The sequence below is a fragment of the Eublepharis macularius genome, chromosome 5, assembly GCF_028583425.1.
Source record: "Eublepharis macularius isolate TG4126 chromosome 5, MPM_Emac_v1.0, whole genome shotgun sequence".
Classification (NCBI taxonomy): Eukaryota; Metazoa; Chordata; class Lepidosauria; order Squamata; family Eublepharidae; genus Eublepharis; species Eublepharis macularius.
In genome coordinates this window covers 44,066,493-44,089,522 of record NC_072794.1, presented here as the reverse complement: position 1 = coordinate 44,089,522, position 23,030 = coordinate 44,066,493, and the positions used below count along the sequence as shown (strand labels likewise).

General features: G+C 43.1%; 1 protein-coding gene across 2 annotated transcripts in view; it reads left to right on the top strand.

Annotated features, from left to right (window-relative positions):
- Positions 1-23,030, top strand: part of EEIG2 (EEIG family member 2) — a 50,397-nt gene that overhangs the window by 3,670 nt on the left and 23,697 nt on the right. The window contains exons 1-2 of one of the 2 annotated variants that reach the window (XM_054981903.1): positions 14,161-14,238; positions 21,222-21,342. In XM_054981903.1, the coding sequence (XP_054837878.1) occupies positions 14,198-14,238; positions 21,222-21,342 (162 nt within the window). In that variant the 5' untranslated portion in view covers positions 14,161-14,197. Of the gene's footprint in view, positions 1-14,160; positions 14,239-21,221; positions 21,343-23,030 lie in introns of those variants that run through there. The other variant, XM_054981902.1, reaches the window with a different exon arrangement.

Here is a 23,030-nt window from a genome sequence, read left to right as displayed (position 1 = left end):
TTTTGTATAGTAGTTGGAATAAGGCATTAATATTGTTTATATTGATTCTGCACTTGTACACTTTACACTAATATAATTAATAGAAGGCATTAATTAATTTGTTAATTTTCAGTGAGTATTCTGTTCCCTGGATTGTGGTTTTCCACTTGTTGTTTCAGCTTTTCTATCTGGGGAGGCTTGCCCTGTGTGATTTAGCTCTATCCTGTTGGCTCTTGGAAGCTAAGCAAAGTCAATCCTGGTTAGTACTTAGATGGGAGACCACCAAGGAAGTCTATGGTTGCTATGCAGAAGCAGGCAATGGCAAACCACCTCTGTTCATCTCTTGCCTTAAAAACACCATGAGGGGTTGCCATAAGTTGGCTGTGACATGTCAGCACTATACACTCAAAGGGTGTGGTGTTCTGTTGTTCAAACATAAAGAGGCAGTGTTCCTACTGAGTGTTCTCAGTGGGCTCACTTCAAGTAGATACACTCTTCTTTAACCAGTGTTTAAGTTCTCTTTCCCCTCCTTTCTGTATTACTTCTATCAAGCCCAACCATATCCTTTCTTGCCCTTTTGCTAGCTCGGCAAAACCAATTTCTGCTTATTTTCTCAATAATTCTAACAGTGTTTATAGCTTCTTTGAATCCATGCTTTGTGTAATTTGTACCATAGTCTCTCCAAATATTATCATAAAAGTGTGGATGTGTGTGTGGATGTGTGCTTCTGTCCATCCTTTTTTTTTTATTAACTACATTAACTAACAATACAAAGGAAAAGAAGGGGAACAAGGGAAGGAAAGACAAAAAAAACCAACAACAACATATAACAACTACACTACACAGAATGCTTTCCCTTCATACTGCCATTATTAAAAAAAAAATTAAAGCTTTGTATAATATTGATGGAGTGGTTGACCTTACAAAATGCAAATTACAATTCAAATTCAAATTAAGTTTTCCTCCCCCTCCTGGGTCCCGGACGCAATTCTCTCTGAGCAACTGCAGCCGCAGTGCTTGTTTCCTCCCCCCCCCCCTCAGACTTCTCCTTTTCTTCTTGCTTGGTGTCGCGCTGAAATTCCGGATTTTTGTCCTCAAAATCCCTTAGTTGATCTTCTGATAATATCTTGTAAGCTTGATCTTTGTAACTGAACCAAATACCTTCCGGAAATAGCCATTTGTACTTTATTCCACGTTCCCTCAGAAGAGCTGCGAGCTTTTTATACTTAAATCGTCTTTTCCGAACTAAAAATGGAACGTCTTTCAGTACCTTGACTTTATTACCCAAAAAGTCCAGATCCGCGTTGTATGAGTTATATAGGATAGTGTCTCGGATCCTTTTAGATGAAAAATCGATGATGATCTCGCGAGGCAGCTGACGCTTCGTTGCATATTTTGAAGAAGCCCGGTGTCATAGCCCAGTCTGAGAGTGAGGTCTCCTCTGGAGGAGAGGAGCCTCGTGTAGCCAGCCAGGACTCCTCAGGAGAAGAAGAGTTCTGTGTAGCCAGCCCTAGCCCTGACTCAGCAGAAGCCAGCAATCATGAGCAGCAGCTGCTGGCTGATCAAGGCTCACAGCTAGCTGCTGAGACACCAGCACCCTCTAGCCCCAATACCACAGGGGAAGCTCAGCCAGGAACTTCCACAGGGGAGGCTCAGTCAGGGACTGCCAGCACCACAGGGGAAGCCCAGCCAGGGGCTTCCACCCCCCCAGGCTCACCCACACCTAGAGAGCGCCGCAGGCAGCGCCAGAGACTGGAACTGCAGGAGAGACGGTGCAGTGCTCGCCTCCTGAGCCAACGCCAGCTGCTGGAGAGTGATGATGAGTAGCATCAGGATGGAGCCCCAGCAGCTGGCTGAAAATCACGCCTGACTATAAAAGCCAGTCAGGAGCAACTGCCAGGCGTGGAAGCAACGTGTCAACTACCTGCAACCACTCCCTGGTACCTTGTGTCTTGCTCTTGCCCGCACCTTGACTTGATACCCTCGTGTTCTGACTTACGGACTGGACTTGGCTTGGCTTTTTGGATCCTGGAGGCAACCCTGGCATTAACCTTGTGCTCTGACTACGGACTGGACCTGGCTTGTGACTTTTGAACACCCCTTGGCTTCGTGCTAATACCTGGACTACCAGCTTGGGCGGGCCCAGCCCATGACACCTGGCGGACTTCCAAAATGGCGCTTTTAACCTCTTCTTTAGTTGCCTTCGCGGGTGTCGCCAATAGTTCCGAGACCAGACCCCATAAATCCTCATTTTCCTCCTCTTTCACGTTCTGGAGGCGCAAAATTGTCTGTGTTCGTTCCCCTTGTAGCCCGATCAGCTGGTTCTCCACCAGCTTTAACTCTTTATTCGTAGCCTTCACGAGTGACGCACTTTCCTGAGCAGACTTCTCTGCCCCCCCCGCTACTTCCTTAATGGTTTTCACTTCGCTCTCAATTAAGCCCACCCTTTGATCTGTTTCGTTCAGCTTGTCAACAAAGGGTTTTATGGCTTCGATAACCGACCGCTTCACCAATTCCTCGAGCGACTCTCCTTTCCCCTGCAGGGCAGCCGAAATTGACTTGCCCAGAGCGGGACTCTGTTTTTTCGCTGCCATTTTAGGGGGGGGGACCGCCAGCTGGATTCTGAAACTCAGCGAGGGGGAAGAACTAGTCTTCTTCACTTCAGATCCCACCACTCCTTCACGTGCGCTTGTAATAACAGAAGGGATTCGCTTACTTACAGGCTTCCGCCTAGTTCTGCTCTTTGCCGTTTTCCATGGCCCGGCAGCACTCGAGGCGCCGCGCACGTCTGCCGGCCTCCATAGGGACAAACGGGCAATTTACCCCCCGCATTAATTTTCGGGGGGCTCTTCCCGCAGCGTCCCGGACCCTGCCTCCCTCACTGGGAGTCCTGGGGGCTAATCTTCGCAGATCAGCCGCCCGGTCAGGGTGCTCGGGCGCTTCCTCCCGGACCTGCGGAGAGGAGCGTCCGACATGGCCGAGAAAACGAAAACGAATCGTGCTTGTGTCCATCCTCAGGGCCAAACCTCCATAACTAGAAATCTGGGTACAGATATTCCACATAGTGCTGCCAGTACCTTGGTGGGGGTGGGGGATCCCCTACTCTTAGTCTGTACCCCCCAATACTGCTAACATGGCCAGTGGGGGAAAAGACACAGGGAATGGACACAGGAGGCAAGGAATGTCACTTCTGCAAGTGATGTCATCGTGCCTGGTGGCAAGCTCTAGGCTAGATTACTGTAACTCTAGGCTAAATACTTTAACTCTAGGCTAGATTACTGTAACTCGCTCTACACAAGGCTGCCTTTGAGCCTGACCCAGAGATTACAGCTGGTACAAAATGCAGCGGCGCGTGTTATTACGAGAGTGCCAAATAAGGCGCATATAACACCATTCTTACATGAGCTGCATTGGTTGCCAGTGGAGTACCAGATCAGATTCAAAGTTCTGGTATTGACCTATAAGGCCCTGTGCGGACTGGGACCAGTGTATCTATGGGACCGTCTCTCCCCATATAATTCCCCAGAGGACACTCCGATCAGGGGACAAACAGCTGTTGGTGGTCCCTGGCCCCAAGGAGGCCTGCCTAGCCTCGACTAGAGCCAGGGCCTTTTCGGTCCTGGCTCCCTCCTGGTGGAATGCTCTATCTGCTGAAATCAGGGCCCAGCAGGACCTACTATCTTTTTGCCGGGCCTGAAAGACAGAGTTGTTCCGCCAGGCATATGGCTGAGGCTGGGCCTCCGCTGGCCTGGAAAAAAGGGGTGTATAAAACCCTCCCTGTGAAGGCTGTCCACCATTTTGTTTTAAATGTGTTGTTTTTAATGAATATGAATTTTTAAATGTATTTTAATTGTATTTTTAATATGTTGTTATCCGCCCTGAGCCCGCTTGCGGGGAGGGCAGAATACAAATTTGAAATAAATAAATAAATAAAAATAAGCATGTTCCTATGTTCACAGGAACCAATTTTGGCCCATAATGGGATGAACTGGCCCCGCTCAAAGCACAGGAGTATGCCTGCTGCAGGTTTAATGATATCGCTTCCCAGAAGCGACATCATTGTGCCGAGAGAGTGCTTGCACAAAGCACACACATGGGAAAAGAACACCCAGTAAGTGCCAGGTTCCCCCCTCCAGCAACTCTAATTTCCCAGGATACCTCTGTTCCTGCTACTCAGTTTACCCAGACTCTGTAAGACACATCTCATTCCCCATTAGAACTGAAAACCTCTCTGAGTTCGCAGGTATTTGTTCTCTGTTCCTAAAACCCTTCCTTTAAAACTATACCTGTGCAACGAATTTCTCCCTATAATGTTGGGATGCATTCCCTGACTACCCCCCATCCTGCAACATTCCCTTCCATGTTCAGACAAGTGCATGTAGTTGTGTCTTCAAGCACCTCTACAAAAGTGTCCTGACCATGTCTCCCTGGAAAGCCACATTTATTCTCCAAATAGAGATCCAAATCTTCCACTTGTACCACTTCTAGCTAGTTAGCTACTGTGAGGAAGACTATTGTATATATTGCTAGAAACTTTTTGCCTCAGACTTCTCAGCTGCTATCCTGCTGTTCTTACATCTCGCTACTATAGATTATACAGTTGCAAGAACAATTACAGTATTCTTGCATCTAGCTAATGACTTTCTTGCTTTAGCATACACAACTGTTGGACAAGCTGTGGGGGAATATACTATAACTATGTGCTGCTGAATCTCAATTTATTATGGTTTTCTCTTGTGTGGAGGCCGCAACGAGACTTCTGAATATAAATGGCCATCTGCTTTAGATGGATGGTCTTGCTTGTAATTTTCATTAGTAAATGTGAATATGGGTGGATTTTGTAAAAACGAGGTAGCAAATTGCTAGACTCTTAGTTAATGCAGTAATTAAAAATTATATCATTTGGTTTAGATTTCCAGTGCGTCTTTGAGGTGTGTAGTACTTTATATGTTGGTTTTGGTCCTGGGAAACTTGGGTTAAAATCCCCACCATAGATTCTTTGTGTTGCTGTCTGTAAAATGGCTTCTTTATGCCCCTGAATATGGATGCATTATGAGAGTGAGTAGAGAACTCTGGTGTGTTTTAAATATAGTATGCAAATCAGTATCAGTGGCAATATCTCTTGTGAATTTGTATAGACTTGGAATTCATTATGGTGTAACAGCTTGGAGGGCACATAGAAGTCAGCTTTAAGCATTTTTAATTGAATAGTGTTTTGGAGTAATGATTATGAAAGTATTTAAGAGCCATAATGCAGTGTGTTTCTTGCCTGGTGAACAATAAGGCACCATTTTAATAGTACCATTTATATCACATTTCAGTTTTCATAATGTATATCTCATTCACCCTATAAAATATGAGCTAGGTTAAGAGATAATGACTTGCTCGAGGCTGAACAGTGAGCAAGTGAGACTTGAGTCTCACTGGAAACTGACTGTCCAAATTCAAAGCCATCTTGCAGCATGATGCCTGCTTTTCTTTAGTGATTGTGTGAAGATCATTAGTATAAAGTGGGAAACTGCTTGCTTGGTCCAATTAAGGCACATTAAGGGATGGATCACTGCGAGGTCATGGAAGTGATTTTCATCAGGTTCCTGTTTCCCCCAGCAGCTCCCTGTAACCCTCCAAATGCCACTACTAAGTTTCAGGGGTCCCTTCAGTATGGGATACTGTGTGGCACAGGCGGTTGCAGCAAGAATGGACCTTTGGACACTTTTCGTGAAAGGTCCTCCTCTGAGGACAGGAGGACATCATGGGTGTTTCCCACCGTCCAATCAGGGAGGCAGGAAGTAGATTTTTCTTCCTCTTCCATGTGGGACCACCCTCTCCTCTTCAGTTCGGGTGACTTCCCTCAGCAGTTCCAACTCCTTAGTACCACTAGTCTAAAATTAACTGTAACCTTAAAAAAAGACAGCAACAACGTGCAAAAAACATCAACAAGTAACCAACATTCAGAAGAGAATGATTTAGGAAAAGTGAGAGAGCGTAACAAGGTGTAGTAGGAAAAAGGATTATTGAACCCTGCAGTTCAGTCCCAACAGTAGACGAAGATCCTGGGAGGGCCCGATGTCCTCTTGTCCTCAGAGGAGAAGGACCCTTCATGATAAGTGTCCAAAGGTCCGTTCTCCCTCTGAGGCGGAGGACATCGTGGGTGCTCCCAAAGCAGTTCTCTATCATCTGGGTGGGATGGAGTCTTCAGTTCCTACTACATGCTGAAGCACTCTTCGTCTGAAGGCTGCATCGGCTGAAGCATAAGTATGTAGATGGTAATGCTTGATAAATGTGGACGTTGATGACCAGGTGGCCGCCTTGCAAATATCCGAGATGAAAGCATTTCTCCTCAAGGCTGCATTTGTAGCTGCACTTCTGGTTGAATGTGCCGTAATTCCAGCTGGAATGTCCATTTTGAGAGCCTTATAAGCTTCCCCAATACACGTTTTAATGCTATAGGCCAGGGGTGGGCAATTGTTTTGGCTCGGGGGCCACTTTGTGGGAGCGGAGATTAGCGGAGGGGCGCACCTTTTAAAATGATTGCATTCATTAGTTAACTTTGCATTTCAGAAAAGGTATAAATTGTATCATAAAAATCAATAAATATAAATTAAATAAAATAGTGGTAGTTTTATTCAATTTATTTATTGTGCTAATTTCATATCATCTATAGCTCGGTTCAAGGTGGATTTTTCTGACTGTCTTGGCGGGCCACAAAAAACTCTGTAGCGGGCCGCATGTGGCCCGCGGGCCGCAATTTGCCCACCCCTGCTATAGGCAATAGCCGAGGAAGACATGCAATGCCCCATTCTAGGTTGAGAGATGTTGATGAAAAGGGAATCTGTCGGATTTTTTCTGTCCTGATTATATACGTCTTCAGGGCCCTTTGGAAATCCAAATTGTGCCCATTCGTGTTCTCTTGGATGTTCCGACCATGGACAAAAGGATGGCAAGATGATCTCTTGGGATCTATGAAAGGTAGAATATGCCTTGGGTAAGAACACTGGGTCGGTTCTTAAGACCACCTTGTCCTTATGAAAAATGCATAGGTCCAGCTGTATGGATAGGGTGCTCATTTCTGAGATTCTACGCGCAGACGTAATTGCCACAAGGAAGATGGTCTTGAGCCTTAGCCATCTTAGAGGAATGTCTCTAACTGGCTCAAAGGGGGCTTTTGTTAAGGTCGAAAGGACCACATTCAAGCGCCAAGTTGGGAATCGGTGCACTGAGGGAGGATTCAGCAGGGTTGCCCCTCTTACGAACCTTTTAACATGAGGGTGAGAGGCCAGGGATACCCCATCGATTGTCAGGATGACCGAACTAATGGCTGCTATCTGCTTCTTCAGTGTCGCGGGCCCTCAGACTTCTGTCCAGGCCCTCCTGCAGGAATCCCAGGATGGATTGTAGGGATGGTTCGAGCGCATCTATTTTCTTTCGTCTCCACCACCTGGTAAAAGCCTTCCAAGAGGAATTGTAGAGTCTAATAGTAGACCCTTTCCTAGAGGCCAGTAGAGTGTTTATGATCTGTGGAGAGAATCCTTCATGTTGGAAACGGCCCCGTTCAATTTCCATCCGGTCAAGGACCACCATTCCGGACAAGGATGCCATATGGGGCCTTGTTGCAGCAGGTCTGGATGTACTGGTAGTCTGAATGGAGGTGCTAGTGACATTAGCTGAAGAGTTGAAAACCATGGTCTTCGTGGCCACCAAGGAGCGATCAGAATTACGTTCGCCCTCTGTTCCCTTATCTTCCTCAGTAACTTGGAAGAGGAGGAAAGGCATATAGGAGACCTTTCGGCCACCGGGATGTCAGCGCATCCGTGCCCTCTGCTCGAGGGTGAAAGCACCAAGAGAAGAACCTCGGGAGCTGATTGTTGCGATGGGAAGCAAAGAGATCCACTGTCGGTGTTCCGAAGTGTGTTGTCACAAGCAGAAAAACGTCCCTTTTGAGGGACTGTTCTCCTGGGTGAAGGAACTCCTTGCTCAGCCAATCTGCGTGGACGTTGTGTATCCCCCTGATATGTTCCGCTTGAAGTGACTTGAGATTGCATTCCGCCCAACAATCTTGTGGGCTTCTCGTTGTAGACGGGAGGATCTGGTTCCCCCTTGCTTGTTTATGTAAGTCTTTGCCGCCACATTGTCCGTGCGCACCAGGACGTGGCTGAACTTGATCTGACTTCTGAAATGTGATAAGGCTAGGAAAACAGCTCTCATTTCCAGCACGTTGATGGGAAGTTTCCTCTCCCTGTCTGACTATTCGCCCTGGGCTGGGCTGCCCTCGAGACTGGCTCTCCAGCCTACCAGGCTGGCATCTGTGAAGAGCTGAATGAGATGTGGGGAAAGGAAACTCTTGCCCTGACCCAGATTGGCGTCGTCCAGCCACCACTTTAAACTTTCCTTGACAGTTCTCGGGACTTGAATTTTGATCTTTGCCCTCTGTGCAAACTGTAGCTGGAAAGGTCGCAATAGAGACTGTAGCGGTCTGGTGTGAAAGCGTCCCCAGTAGATGGCTTCTGAGGTCACAACTAGTAGCCCCATGAGCTTGGCTAGTTCCATCAGTAAGGACGACTGCTGGCCAATCATGCTTGAGTCCAGGCACTTGGTCTTGATTCTCTTCTCCTCGGGAAGAATTATGTAGCCTTCCCTGGTGTCCAATATCATGCCCAGATGTTCCAGGCTTTGCGATGGCTGGAGGGAGCATTTGGATCGATTGATCAGGAATCCATATTTCTCCAAGAACTGGATTGCAACTGTCGTCTCTTTGAGAGATGATTCTCTGGAAGCTGATCTTATTAAGATGTCGTCTAAGTAAGGGTGCAAGTGGATACCCCTTTCCCTGAGCCGGATAATTGTTACAACCAGTAGTTTGGTAAATACCCGTGGGGCTGCTGCTAGTCTGAAAGGCATTGCTCAGAACTGTAGATGAGTGCCCATTACGCAGAATCTTAGAAACTTCTGGTGAGCAGGTGCGATGAGGATGTGAAGATACGCCTCTGTCAGGTCTATGGAGGTTAGGAACTCTCCTTGTTGCAAGGCCTCCATGATGGAACGGAGAGTTTCCATTCTGAAGTGTCTCACTCGGATAAACTGGTTGACGTACTTTAAGCCCAGTATTGACCTCCAGTCCCCATTCTTTTTGGGGACTGTAAAGAAAATCGAATACACACCTTGTCCCCTTTCGTAGATAGGGACAGGTTCAACTGCTCCAATATCTAAAAGATGCTGAACTGCCTTATAGTGATGGCCTGTCTGTGAGGGTCTTTCTTGAGAGGGGAGACTATAAATCGCTCCGGTGGGAAGGTCTCGAATTCTATGATGTATCCATTGGAGACTACTTCTGATGCCCAGGCATCTGCCTTGGACTCCTTCCATGCTTGTTGAAATTGGAGCAGTCTTCCCCCCACCGGAGGGCTTTGCAAGTCAGGGCTTCTGCCCCTTGTCCTCAGACTCTTGCCTGATGCCCCGATGTCCTTGTTGTCTGATGAATTTTGATTGGAAGGTGCCCCTCCTTGAACGCCCCTGGGGGCCAGTCCAGCCACGTTTAGAGTCCTGTCGGCTTCTGGGGAGCGTATGGTGAGTTTGAAATGGCTGATAGCCGAATGATCGCCTCTCTGGTCACTTCAAGGACTTAGGGAGTGCCTTCTTTTTGTGCTTGGTCTACACCAAAATCTTATCCAGTTGGTCACCGAAGAGCTTCCCTCCTTGGAAAGGGTAGGACATCAGGATAATTTTTGCCTGCAGATCGGCTGGCCAGGCCCTGAGCCATAAAAGGTGCCTTGCCATCGCTGTGGTGGCCATTGCTCTGGATGTGAAGGATAGGGAATCCAGCGTCGCATCATCAGCAAATTTACAGGCTTTAAGGATCCTGTTGGCTCCTTCCAACAGTCTCTTGTTGTTCTCGGGGAGTAGTTGGATCAATCTCCTAATCCATACCACCGATGCTCTTGACACCATGGAGGCAATTGCAGAGGCCTTGATGGAGATGGCCATAGCCTCATGTGCTCTCTTGAGAACTGCCTCGCCCTTTTTGTCCAGGCTGCCTCTGATTGTGCCTTGTCCATCTTCCGAGAGGAGGCCCTGGGATTGGAGGGCTTCCAACAGTGCATCAATTACTGGAACCTGTATTAGCTCATTGGCAAAGTTAGGCAAGACATACAGTTTCTTAATAGCATTAGGAACCTGTTTACATGCTGCTGGCATAGACCATTCTGCTTTAAGCCAGTGCTCAAAGTATTCTGGGAACGGAAAAGCCCTGATCTTGTTCTCTGATCTTGGAAAAAATTCCCTGTTCCCTTTAGGTCTTAGTTTATGACCCTGGGCTTTGGCCTCCTCCTCCTCCCCAATTTCAGTCTCTTTCAGATCCAGAGCAGAGAGAGTCTTTGCCAGCAAATATTGATAGTCCTCTGTCTAAAAGAGCCTATGGGATTGCTCAGAACTGGATTCTATCTCCTGTTCGTCCTCTGACAGAAACTCCCCTTCCTCCGATTCCTCACTAGGTGAGGGATCCTCTTCCATCCATCCAGGAGATTTACTAAGCCTCTTGTCCTGAATTTGTTTTCTGGCTGCCTTGGTGGGCCAAGAGCTACCTTGTCTGCTGCTTGTTCCAGGCAAACTGGGGCATGGAAGGGAGGGAGGTTCAGCGTCCTCTGGCTGGCAAAGGGCCCAAAGTTCCTCCCTTAAGAACTTCCTAATTGCCGCTAGTATTTCGGGGGACAAAACACTGGAGGAGGCACTTACATTGTCTGAGGGAGTGTGTCCGCCGAGGCTCTGCAGTGAGATTCCTTGCCCGAGTTGTGCTTCTCCCGCTGGGAGACTGGCAAGCGCATCTTCGTCATTTGGCGGGAAACCGTCCGTCATGGCGTTTCCCGACGAAATTGAGCCTTGTGGAGCCGCACTGCTTCCAGTCGGCTGCTGCCTACGCGCGGCTTTCCTCGGCTCCTTCTGCTGTAGACGGGGCTGTTTGTGTGTGGGCTGTCTCTCTCCTGTCGGTTCTACTTTGCCGGGGGCCGAACAAGCCTGTGAGGCAAGTTGGGGCGGCAGGGCCTGCCTCCGCCGCCGGAAGGACAGCTCCTGGGAGGCAGCCCTCAGCCCTTTCCATAAAGGAATCCTCGGAGTCCGATGACTCCTTTGATGCCATCTGCTTGTCCTTTTTAGAGTACAAGGCAGAGAGGTGAAGGAGGAGAAAAGGTATACAGAATAGATGAGAGGATGTGAAAAAGAGAATGAGTTGTAGGTAGGAGAAAATCGAAGGTAGCAGAGCTATCCTAAAGAGTACTGCTCTCCCATGAGGCAGGAAAAGAACTGAAGAGGAGAGGGTGGTCCCACACGTAAGAGGAAGAGGAAGAAAAATCTACTTCCTGCCTTCCCGATTGGACGGTGGGAAACACCCACCATGTCCTCCGCCTCAGAGGGAGAAGCGGAATTGTTCTCCCTTCTTCTGACATAAATGTAATGGGTTCATTCTACTCATGCAAAGAAGAGTGATTCTTGCTGATTCCCCCTTCTTGTTACATCTCCCCCGTCCCATATTGTATCTTGTTCTCAAGAGTCCCTCAGCAGTGATATTTCAAGTGATACAGGAAGCTGCTGGTGGAAAAGAAGGCAACACAAATTTATAGATAAGCCCTATGGTTTTAAGGTAGACACATGTCTCTGTATGTTCTGACGTATATTTGGTGGCAAACCTATCTTTGCCGCCATGGTATACGTGTGCCACTAACGCAGGAAATATGTATGTAAATAGTGAGAAGCTAAGTCTGAAATGCACAACTGGCAAAACTCTGTGGAAACTTCTCTGCCATTCATAGATTTCAGATTCTCATTTGACCATTTGCAGATTGAGAATATTTATCTTTTGCCATTTTCAGGTTGCTCTTCTCCATGTGGATTCACCATGCAAATAAAGAAAAGATAATGTCAGAAGCAGTCAGCCCAGGGTGTTCTGCAGTGTTGGCATGGCATCACATTTTATTACTTGCTTAGGTCCATGTTTAAGTACTCACTTTCTGCCACAATAAATATTGAACAAAAGTATAAATTGTATTCCAGATTGATTAATCTGGGATGCAGATTTCCGCCTGCTAGTTTCAAACTCCTAATTTCAAATGTGCCACACAGCTATAATATACACTGCAAGATTAGAACAGTTCATTGTTTTATTGCTCTAATATGTGAATATGGAAGGATGAAAGAGGTAATCTGTGATGAGTGTTGTTGAGCAGAACTGGAAAGTAAAAAAGCCAAATTCTTCCCAAGTGTTCTACCAGAATAAAACTGAGAAAATAAGTATTAGTGTTATATGGCTTGGGTTGTAATCCTTTACATACTTTTTAGCTATAGCATTGTACTGAATTTCCTCCCATATTAAATAGGGAAGAACAAGCAGTGTGACAGTAGTCCAGGAAATTATTTTGAAATATCTAGTCTATTAGCTTCTGCTTGCCATCTTTCCTAAGTCAAAATGTGTATATACTTCATTTTCAATGATGTTTTCATTATACACCACCATGTTCCTTGTTTTAAAGGATACAGTTCTGTTTGGAACTTCAGTGCACTTTTTATTTTAAAAAATATGAAAATGCATGCTATTTCCTGTGTCAGAGGCACATTTTACTGGCAAATGCTTTGATTTGTTTAGCATAACAGAGTAAATCCAGCTGTGGAGGACTTGGTTGAATTCATCAACATATACAACAGAACTGAAACTGTCAGCTTGATTCTCTTTGCAGTATACTATTGGATATATAAAGCTGAACAAAGTTTAATATTCAGAAAAGGTAATTATTTGGGGGTTGGTAGTTTGGAAAATGTTTTTGGCTTCTAAAGTTATGCAAATATTAGAAAGAAAGGGTTTTTGAGACCATCAAGTCAAAGAATATTTTTACCTGGTGAACTTTTATTTTCAAAGTATAAATAGTACCGAGAGAGAAGTTTCAGGTCTATGTTTCTGAATTTATAAAAAGTTTGACTGAATTATTTGCATTTGACTCTGATGAAACATGTTGAACGTTATACTCTGAAATGAAAATTTAATATTGTTCTGGAAAACAGAAAAGAGCTATAGGCCTTTCCTATATATTTAACACCCCTCTGAATGATTGATGAACTAACAATGACAGATGATGGATTTTGCATACTGCTGATTGAAGCATTTAGCATCTTTTTGCTCTTAGAGACTGTTGCCCTTGCCATCCCTGGCCAAATTCTATCTGTTGGACAGCTTCCTGTTTTCTTTTCAAAATAACCACAGCCAAGTAGATTTCTATGGTCACTTCTAATCTGTCTGTTCCTCTGTATGTACTGCACATTCATCCAGAGTTTTGTTGGGCCATTTGAACATAGCCCAACTCATTGCAGTTCTTTTATATTATTTTGTTAGGTCATAGAAAATGGTATGCCAGTTGTGTGCAGGACATAATTGTATAATTAGTATTTAATTGTGCCCCCAAAATTATAGAGTTCATTTCAAGTATTTGGTAGGATCAAAGGATGCTCTGACACTCCATGAATGGAAGGAAAGGTGGGATATAAATATTTCCATATATAAATATGTTCCAGTTCTGCAGTGCATCATAGGTGGGTACCCTCTTACTAAAGCTGAATTCCTACCTTCCAAAAATTCCAGAGAGGTGTTATGGTAGCTGTTTCGTTCTTAGTACCATAGATAAGAAAGCCTTTCTCTGTAGTCCTTTTTATCTTGCAATTAATTTAGGAGGCACATATCCTCATAACAATGCATCGTGGTAGAAATAAAATCACTTTTTAAAATTTGAATTCCCCCTCCTCTGTTTACCTCAGTGCCTGAGAAAATATCAATACAAGAATCCTTGGCATGCTTGTGTGTGTGTTCTAACTGCTTTGCATACACAATCTTGTGGTTACCCTTGCAGCAACCCTGTTAAGCATTATTCCCATATTACCTTGGGGTTAGGGGCACCTGGTAAATTCATGGTAGAAGCAAGATATACAGTGAAATCCAAAGCAGAGTTACTCCAGCCGAAGCCCATTGATTTCAGTGGGCTTCGGCTGGAGTAACTCTGCTTTGGATTTCACTGTCAGAGTGGGAAACTTCTTTATTAATGCACAAGGGCTTTGATTCTAGAATCTTGTTGGACTTTACGGTACTAATGGACTTGAGTCTTGCTCTTCTACTGCAGACTAACACAGCTACCCACCTGAAACTGCCGTCCCTTGTCAACTGCCTGGAGAGAAACGTCCTTTCATTTTAATGTGTGGAAATGGGCTGCTGAAGCTTTTGATGGCATGGAGGTAAACAATTTCTGCTAAAGCATATCTCATGAAGCCTCTAATAAAGGGGCAGGGCACTTTTCTCCAGGCCCGCTGGCAATCGTAGGTAATGCAAATTCAAGTTTTGTTGCCTTTAAACTTTAATAGCTGGTCATCAAAAAATTGATGTGGCATTAATCCAAAATTTTAGGTTTTAACATGCTATTTAATTGGGCTGTTTATTGTTTTAGGGGGTGATTTATTATAAAAGACAAAATGCTTTCTGAGTTTACCAGCTCTTCTTAAGCGTAAGGATGAATTAAAATTGTTTTTAAATGACAGGTATAGCTAAAGTGATAGATAAAGGTATAACTAGAGTGATGGATGATCAAAAAGTTGGTATCGAAATGATACAGCTCCAGCACAAAATTTCCAAAATAGTATTTCTGTTAGAGATTTGCAGTGCAATTCTAAGGAGAGCTACTCCAGTCTAAGCCCATTGAAATCAATGGGCTTCAGCTGGAGTAATTCTGCTTCGGATTGCACTGTTGGGTCTGTAAATATTGGTTGGAGCACCTTCTTTACTTTTCTTGCTATGCTAGTTTATCACTTAATGCCACTGTTGACTGTTGATGATTGAATCCTGTTCTTAAAGATCCTTTTGAAATATATTGGTCTTTCTCAGGGTGGTACACATCTGGACCATGATCCTGCCAAAGTTACAGTGCAATCTTAAGAATGCTATTGGGGAGTAAATACCATGGAATAGATCTGAGTAGACCTGCTTAGAATTGCTGTCTTCAACACATGTTCCATTGGTTGGAACATCTTTTCCATAGAAATTAAAGGTGTGTTAAGTAGTTAATCTATTGTGGTTTTACAACAGTCTTAAAATAGGTCCCCAAAAGTTAATGGCCCACACAATTTGTTACCAGCCTGCTTATACATGGGGATTTATTTTTTAAAAAATTTAAATGCATTTAGTCTGATACTCTTAAAAATAACAATATAAAAACAAGTATTCTGGGCAAGGAAGAATACAAAAATATTGAAAGGAAAGCAAAAAATAGTATATCTGTCCTGACTAACTTCTGAGAAGCAATTCTCCCTTTTCTATGGTTGCCAGCAGGCTTCATGAGATACTATTTTGCAGGTGATATTATTTATCTCCATGCCATCAAAAGCTTCAGCAGCCCATTCCCACACATTAAAGGGACAGGGCATTTTCCTCCAAGCAGTTGACAACCTTACCCTCTTCTTACCATGAAAACCCAAAAGTAGGGGTAGGGAAATCCCTTATTTTTCCCAGACTGGCTGATGCACCCCAGTATTATTCACAGTCCCATGGTATTGTCCTACTGTTTGCAGTGAGGTTTACTTCCATCTAAGCATCCATTGAAACCGTGAGCCTGGGAATAAACTGCACACCAAAAGCATTTTTCAGTATAAGAATTTGTAAGATAAATAGGACGGTAAACAAAATAAATCTTCACTAGTAAACTAGTGCAAATAATGAAGTTGTTTTGCCAGTTAGGGATAGAAATCCAATACAAGGGCATCACCAAGCTATTTGTAAAACAAAGCAGCAGGCTCCAGTCATTTCTGTATAAGTTCTGAATTCAGTGCTGAATTCAGTGCTGTATGTGCCATAGATGTCTTATTTAAAACGTCAGATTCTGCTGAAGATAAGGTGCAAGGGCAATCTCTGGATTAGTCCTAGCAGAGATTTATATTTACCCTAACAGACCAGACAAGTTGTGTTTTGCAAGCCTGCTTTATATGCAGAAAGTTCAGGAACATTCTTTGCTACTTAGGTGACTATCTCCTATGCATGTGGTTTTCCTTTTTGTAGGAGACAGTCCGTATTCTGTTATCTTTCAACTATAATAATGGAACAGGCTAAATAGTTTGGATGCACTTAAGTAAAGTGAACTGTATGTGGAGTCTGTGCCATGGGTGTACCTCATCGCAAAGTTCTGTTTGCCCATGCTCAATACCTAACTCCTGGAATTTAGCTTTCTGGGTTTTTTAAAATTATAAACTGAATATATCTTGTCTCACCTGCATGATTTATGGGCCTTTAAGTGAACACAGCCCACCAGCTATTGTCTGAGCGGCTGCAGTACATAGATGATGTACAACATTTGCAAGGGTCAAACAAATTGATTTGCTGCTGGCAAGCACATTTTTTTTATAGTGCAATCCTCTGGAGAATTACTTCAGTCTAAGTCCATTGACTTCAATGCGCTTAAACTGAAGTAACTCCCCACAGGATTGCCTTGTTAATCTGTTAAGAGTTCATTTTGGTATCAGCAAGAGTCCCTTTTTTTCTCCTGAACCTAGAGAAAAGTTGGCACTTTTCTGACATCACACTGAGTCTCTGGGGCGATTAGAAAGTAATTGCTTTCTATGTATCTCCAAGTCTGACTTCGACAGGGCCGAGCCTGTGCAGTTACGTTGGCTCTTGGAGGCTCTCCAAGGAACTCCAGAGTTCAATGTTAACATCATACACAGGATTCTGTACTCCTCTCTTTTTGGATGGGGGCAGGTGTGGTGGCAAGCTCAGATTCTGGTTGGTTGCTAAGGTCACCGCAGATGCATAGACTCTTGGGTATTTGATGTAGGTTACAAAACTGAGCAGCCCAACCTTAAGTAAACAAAATGAGATTACTGCCACTATCCATTCAGGTGTGTTGTTGTTTGTTTTTGTTGGTCTAGACAAGAGACTTAAGTTATCTTAAATAGATTTTGGTGGGTGTCTGTTACTGACAGGAAGGTTCCAAGTTTGAAAAGATAGGCTTTCTACAATTTTGTCTAGCAGTATATTTGCTGATCCGATTGATACTTAGAAAGTGCTTATGCAGAGTGTCATGAACATCTATTGATGTCCTTTTATTGTTGTTTTAAATTTCCCCCCCAATATATTGGAAATAGGTGGGGGGGAGGAATTTGGAATCATTTTTAGAAACTCTCCAGTTCAGTGCGATGATGTGCTGAGGGAAATTGAAAGTGAAGGCGCTGTTGGATATTCTTACTCAGATTTCCTGGTGGGCGATTTAAGCTCAAAGAGCAGCCACTGATGAGGGGGACAGTTTGGTTCAGGGCTAATATCTTGGGTTAAGTAGGCATATTGAAAGGGCTCTTCATCACGGTCACTACACTGCTGCATCACAGCATAGCATAGACTGGATTCTCATTTCCCAATCATCTTGATTAGTCAAGCGTTTAAGTGTATTTTCATAGGGCATCATAAATCAGGAGCTGAAGGCTCATAGGAAGTTGACTCACAATGGAAAGCTTTCATCAAAGCGTCCTTTAGCACAGTTGCCAAGTAGACAGCTGTTTCCCTTCACTTCCATGGTAACCAATCAATATGGGGGTCAAAACAGTTTTTTGGGGGGGAAAGGTTCAAAAAAATCCTAGATTGTAAAAACATCAATACTTCTAGGTATAATAAACTGTTCATTTGTTTGCGGTGAATGGTTATCTGCTGCAAGTAAATCTTAAGGATCAAATTGTTAATGTTCAAGTTTCATGCGTTAAGGAATGTAAAGCTTACTTTTCAGTTTTAGCAAGTTATCAAGACAGGGAAAAGTATGACTCAGTTTATATCAAGGGACTTTTTAAAAAAGAGCTGTAGTGAGATTGCATATATTTTGATTCTTCATTATTAGACTGCAATGGGATCCTTTCAGTGCTTTGGTGAAATAAATGGTGCTTTCAGAATACCTTTTCTTGAAGCCATTACAACTTGCAAAAGTGCCATGTAACAAAATTAAATGTTAATAGCCTGATGCATTTATATAGATCTTCTTGTGTGGAATATCTGATATCCTGTTTCACAAATCTAAGCTAAAGTGTGGTGGGCATCAAGCCAGAAGTGGTTGTGAAAACGCACTGTCTCTAAGGACATGGATAAAATTGCTCTTGTTCTTTATATCTCTTCTTGAATCACCCCCAAACTGGCTCTACAATAAAGTAACCTATACCTTCCAAATTCTCCAATTCTTACTTGTGCTACATATTACAGTTTTGAACGCAGAGTGTGGTGAAGTAACATATACATATGCATGGCTTTTAAACACCAGTGTACACTACTTCCACACTTTATGCATTCTATGAGTAAAATGCCAATGTATTACTTGTAACCGTCATAGCGTATAGTGCTGCCTCAAATGGCTATAGCTATAATGCTTGCAAAGGGGCTGCAATCTGCAAAATATTCTTACTGCCTTCCTAATAGCTATCTAGTTCTAAATTTAATTCTGTCTTTTTGTAGGGCGTGAAGAGGGAGGATTTACCTAGGTAGTCATAATTTTCAAGTGGCAATCTGGTCATCTCCACTTCATTGCTGCCTTCAGGCTATCAAGGAAATTTCAAACAAATGCTGCAAAATAATGTTTCTGCCAGGCCGTGCTCAGGAGCTTCTGATGGAGCAAAAGAATCCACCAAAGCATTCTGTACACACGCAAAGCTCTGCTGTTTTTATTTCAGCCTCAATACTAGCTGTCGCACTTGGAAGCTGCCAACTCTGAAACAGTGGCTTGTTATAACCTAGATTTCAGTAGCCTCATTATATCAATTTGTTAGTGACTAGCTGCCAGTACAGAAAGCCAGTCATCTTGCTGTTGCCATTTTCCCCCCCTAAGCTAACAGTTTTTTCCAATTCTTTGAAGTTCTAAATTTTTCAGTCTAGAGATCTCCCTCCGCAGAGAAAGATCATGGTCCAAGGGTGAATGGTTATTGATGTGTCTGGCAGTCATGTCATTGTATTATGTGACTACCAGCAAATTCAAGTCAAAATAATGTATTCAGACTTTCAAAAAGTCTAAGAAAAAAACCAAAGTCCCAAACTGAAAAACTGGGCGTATCTTACCATGGCAGTTCTAATTTTTTTTTCTAGAGGAAATCTGGAAATCCTGTGATTGAATGAATTGAGATTCTCTTCTTTGCAAAGCTGTGAACTTTCAGGTACATGGTAAGCATGTAGTCCAATTTAAATGTGACTGGGTGCATAAAAGAACTTGCGTGTCTTTCTGGACTGCTGACTTCACACATTAAACTGTTTCTTCATCTGCTATGTGTGCAATGACATTGTGTCAGCCTGGAGCCATCTTAAAGTCAATACAAACTCTTCAAGTGCTACAGTTAGCTTTAGTCCTGTGGCAGGCAATGATCCACCAGATAACATTTTACATTATAACCTTTATCATGCTGGTACAGTTGTGTGGGCCCTGACCTGGATGGTCTCATCAGATCTTGGAAGCTAAGTAGGCACTGGTTAGTAGTACTTTGATGGGAGACCACCACAGAAGACCAGGACTGCCATGCAGAGGCAGGCAACGGCAAACCGCCTCTGAGAGTTTCTTGTCTTAAAAATCCTAACAGGTTGGCTATGACTTGATAGCACTTCACACACACAGAGTTGTGCGGAGGTGTGATTGGCTGCAGCTCCCTGTGAAATTATACATACTTTGTGACAGACCCTGGTTTTGTTCTGTGTACTATGTGAAAGGGCTGCTCTGTGGTTTACAACTTGATAACAGAAAGCTATTTGAGCATGTTCATTAAGATGAATGTCCTTCAGAATCTGCGAAAGTTAATGAGAAGTTTTTTCTTTTAAAATGCAGAGGCATACTCAGAGGGCCTTTCCCAGGTAATTTTTTTCACAGAATTCTTAACTATTTGTTGCAAGGGAGTCCAGATTATTTTCATCAGGGAGACACATTCTAATAACATATTTCCCCAGCACTTATAATTCCCCAGAACTTATAATTATTTGTGTGCGGGTGGGGATATATTTCTCCCCTTCCCCGCCTGCCACATCCATTATGGTTGTTATTGCACTGTAGAGTGTGCTTGCAAGGGTGTTAATGGGCACTTCTGCATTGGCTCTTTGAAATCACTAGGGACAAGTCTCACAGTCCCTCCTTTCCTGTGTATGCCATTGAGTGTGGTTAGAAGCTGAATGTTATCTTTCTCTATTCCATTCAACCAGGGAAGTAGCCATGTCGCTGCTGCTGCTTCCTTTTAATGGACTGGAATGCAATTATCCCACCGTAGCAAGAGCCATTTGTTACCTGGATACAAATGATCACGTTGCTTGTCCTGGATTTGGGCCTGTGAAGCCCAGTATCTTCCATAGCTGAGAAAGCATCTGAGAGCCAGTGTGGTGTGTAATGGTTGGGCTACTAGAATCTGGGAGACCCAGGTTCAAAGCCACATTTTGCCATGGAAGCTCACTGGGTGACCTTGGTCCAGTCACACACTTTCAGCCTAACCTACCTCACAGAGTTGTTGTGAGAATAACATGGAGGAGAGGAGAACAATGTAAGCCACTTTGGGGTTGGGGGGAGAGGCTAGATAAATGAAGCGAGTAGATAAACAAATGTAATAAAAATGATGCCCTCTGCCTCAGCTATAAAATGCACAAAGAAAGGGTTAAGCACCCTTCTGCCTGTGCAGCTGCCTTTCAGTATACAGTTTATGAGAAGCTACTGGCTCATCTGCCTCACCCTGTAGTTTGGGCCCTTAAAAAATCTGTGTTTATTGGGAAGAGGTGGCCTGCTTAAAATGGCAAAGATTAATTCATTTGCAGCTACGCAAGATATCTGCATTTCTGATACTGAATTTCATGGAGACTGTTTTGTCTGTTATGTTAAAATAGTGGTGTTTATTAAAACTTAATAACTTAATGGTAACTTAATAGGCACTCTAGTATACATTACACAGGAGTACTGAGATTAAAAAGAAAAGTCTGCCTTATTCTGCTTTGTAAAAAGCAGCTTTGTAAAAAGCAGAATTGTAAGCTCTGCATTTTCTGTTTGCTTTTCCCCATTTTAATTCTTTGTAATCATTTTGTAGCTTACAGGTATGTAACAGTACATTTTTCTGAATGTGCACCAAAATAATCTCTACTAGGAACATAACAAGAAATGTAATGGTTGATTTTGCCATTAGAAAAATAAGGTTTCTTGTGTTTCTGCCGCAAATGTGTAACCTTCTGAAATTTCTTTGCTTTACAGGGAAGTAGTGCAAGCAAACTGTGTTCATTGGAAGAAGAGATTCCTATTTATGTGCAAAATGAGTGCAAGTGCCAGTACAGGAATTTTGGATCCCTGCATCTGCAGAGTGTCTGTTCGGAAGGTAGAGGGAGAATTTGATATCTGCATTGTACTATTATGCTGTGATCAACTTAAAAATATAGACAATGTTCATTGATTAGATATCTGGAGTCTGATTTCTTACTTATAATATGACCAGGTGTACTTTTCTACTGATCTTGTCAAATGTATAATTAATAGTATTTCTTAAGAAACATTATTCTGCTCCAAATAGCATGTAATATTCTCTTTTAGTCTGTTTTAAACATATTTTTTCAGAAAATGGTAGCTTGGGACAATATTAATAACCTCCCTAACTTTGAAAACAAGGAACATTACATTCCTTTAATACCCCTCACCAACCCAAGTATGTGCTAACACTCCCCAAAAGATGCTCCAACTTTCTAGCATGTTTCCAGGAGGCAGAATAGTTTCGAAGAATGTCTGAATAATTAAAGGAATCAATATAATTTTCTTTTACAAATACAGTTTTCCAAATAGCAAAGGGAAGTGTAGTTGAATGATCTCTGAAAAAGATGTCTTTGTATTTTTAAATGCATAAAAACATTAAATTATAGTAAAGTATCCAGTAGCATTTTTAAGACTAACCAACTTTACTGTAGCATAAGCTTTCAAGAACCACAGTTCTCTTCGTCAGGTGCATCTGACAAAGAGAACTGTGGTTCTCGAAAGCTTATGCTACAGTAAAGTTGGTTAGTCTTAAAAGTGCTACTGGTTGTCTTTACTATTTTGCTACTACAGACTAACATGGCTAACTCCTCTGGATCTATTAAATTATAGGTCACTTAAATGAACTATGAAATTAACGATGGTTGTTGGGGATTTTCCGGGCTGTATAGCCGTGGTCTTGGCATTGTAGTTCCTGACGTTTTGCCAGCAGCTGTGGCTGGCATCTTCAGAGGTGTAGCACCAAAAGACAGAGTGCTATACAGCCCGGAAAATCCACAACAACCATCGTTAATTTCATAGTTCATTTAAGTGACCTATAATTTAATAGATCCAGAGGAGTTAGCCATGTTAGTCTGTAGTAGCAAAATAGTAAAGACGACCAGTAGCCCCTTTAAGACTAACCAACTTTACTGTAGCATAAGCTTTCGAGAACCACAGTTCTCTTTGTCAGATGCACCTGCATTTCCACAAGCTAGTTTTAATCCCATTGTGAGTCCACACCACAATAAAATAAAGAGGGTTATGTGGACCACGTAACCACAAAACAAATTAACCCTGTCATTATATTGTTATGTGCCTTTTTTTGAAGAAAATGTGTTGACATAACATCACAATGTCGTTATTGCATTGTTTCAATTTGCCACCCAGTACCAGCCTCTGCCTCCCAGCTCTGGGTCAGCCTGGGTGATGGTCTCCAGTTTGGACCACTAGAGAGAGGGGAGTCATAAATCCTAAACAAAAACGTCTAGTTGGAGCATGGCTATCATGTATTGGGCATCTTTTATAACCGAACATAATCACATTTATAGCGTCATAATGTTATAACGTTATTTTGCTTGGTTTTTTAAAAAAATCCCAAATAAAAGACAGCCATGCACCGAGTAGACATTTTTATCTAGTATTTGTAACCCCCCACCCCCCGCACTAGGACTCAGAACTGGGAGACAAAGGTCGGCACCAGAGGGCAAACTGACACAATGCAATAAAAACAACATTACTATGTTATAACATCATTAAGTTTTCTTCACAAAAAAGGGTGTG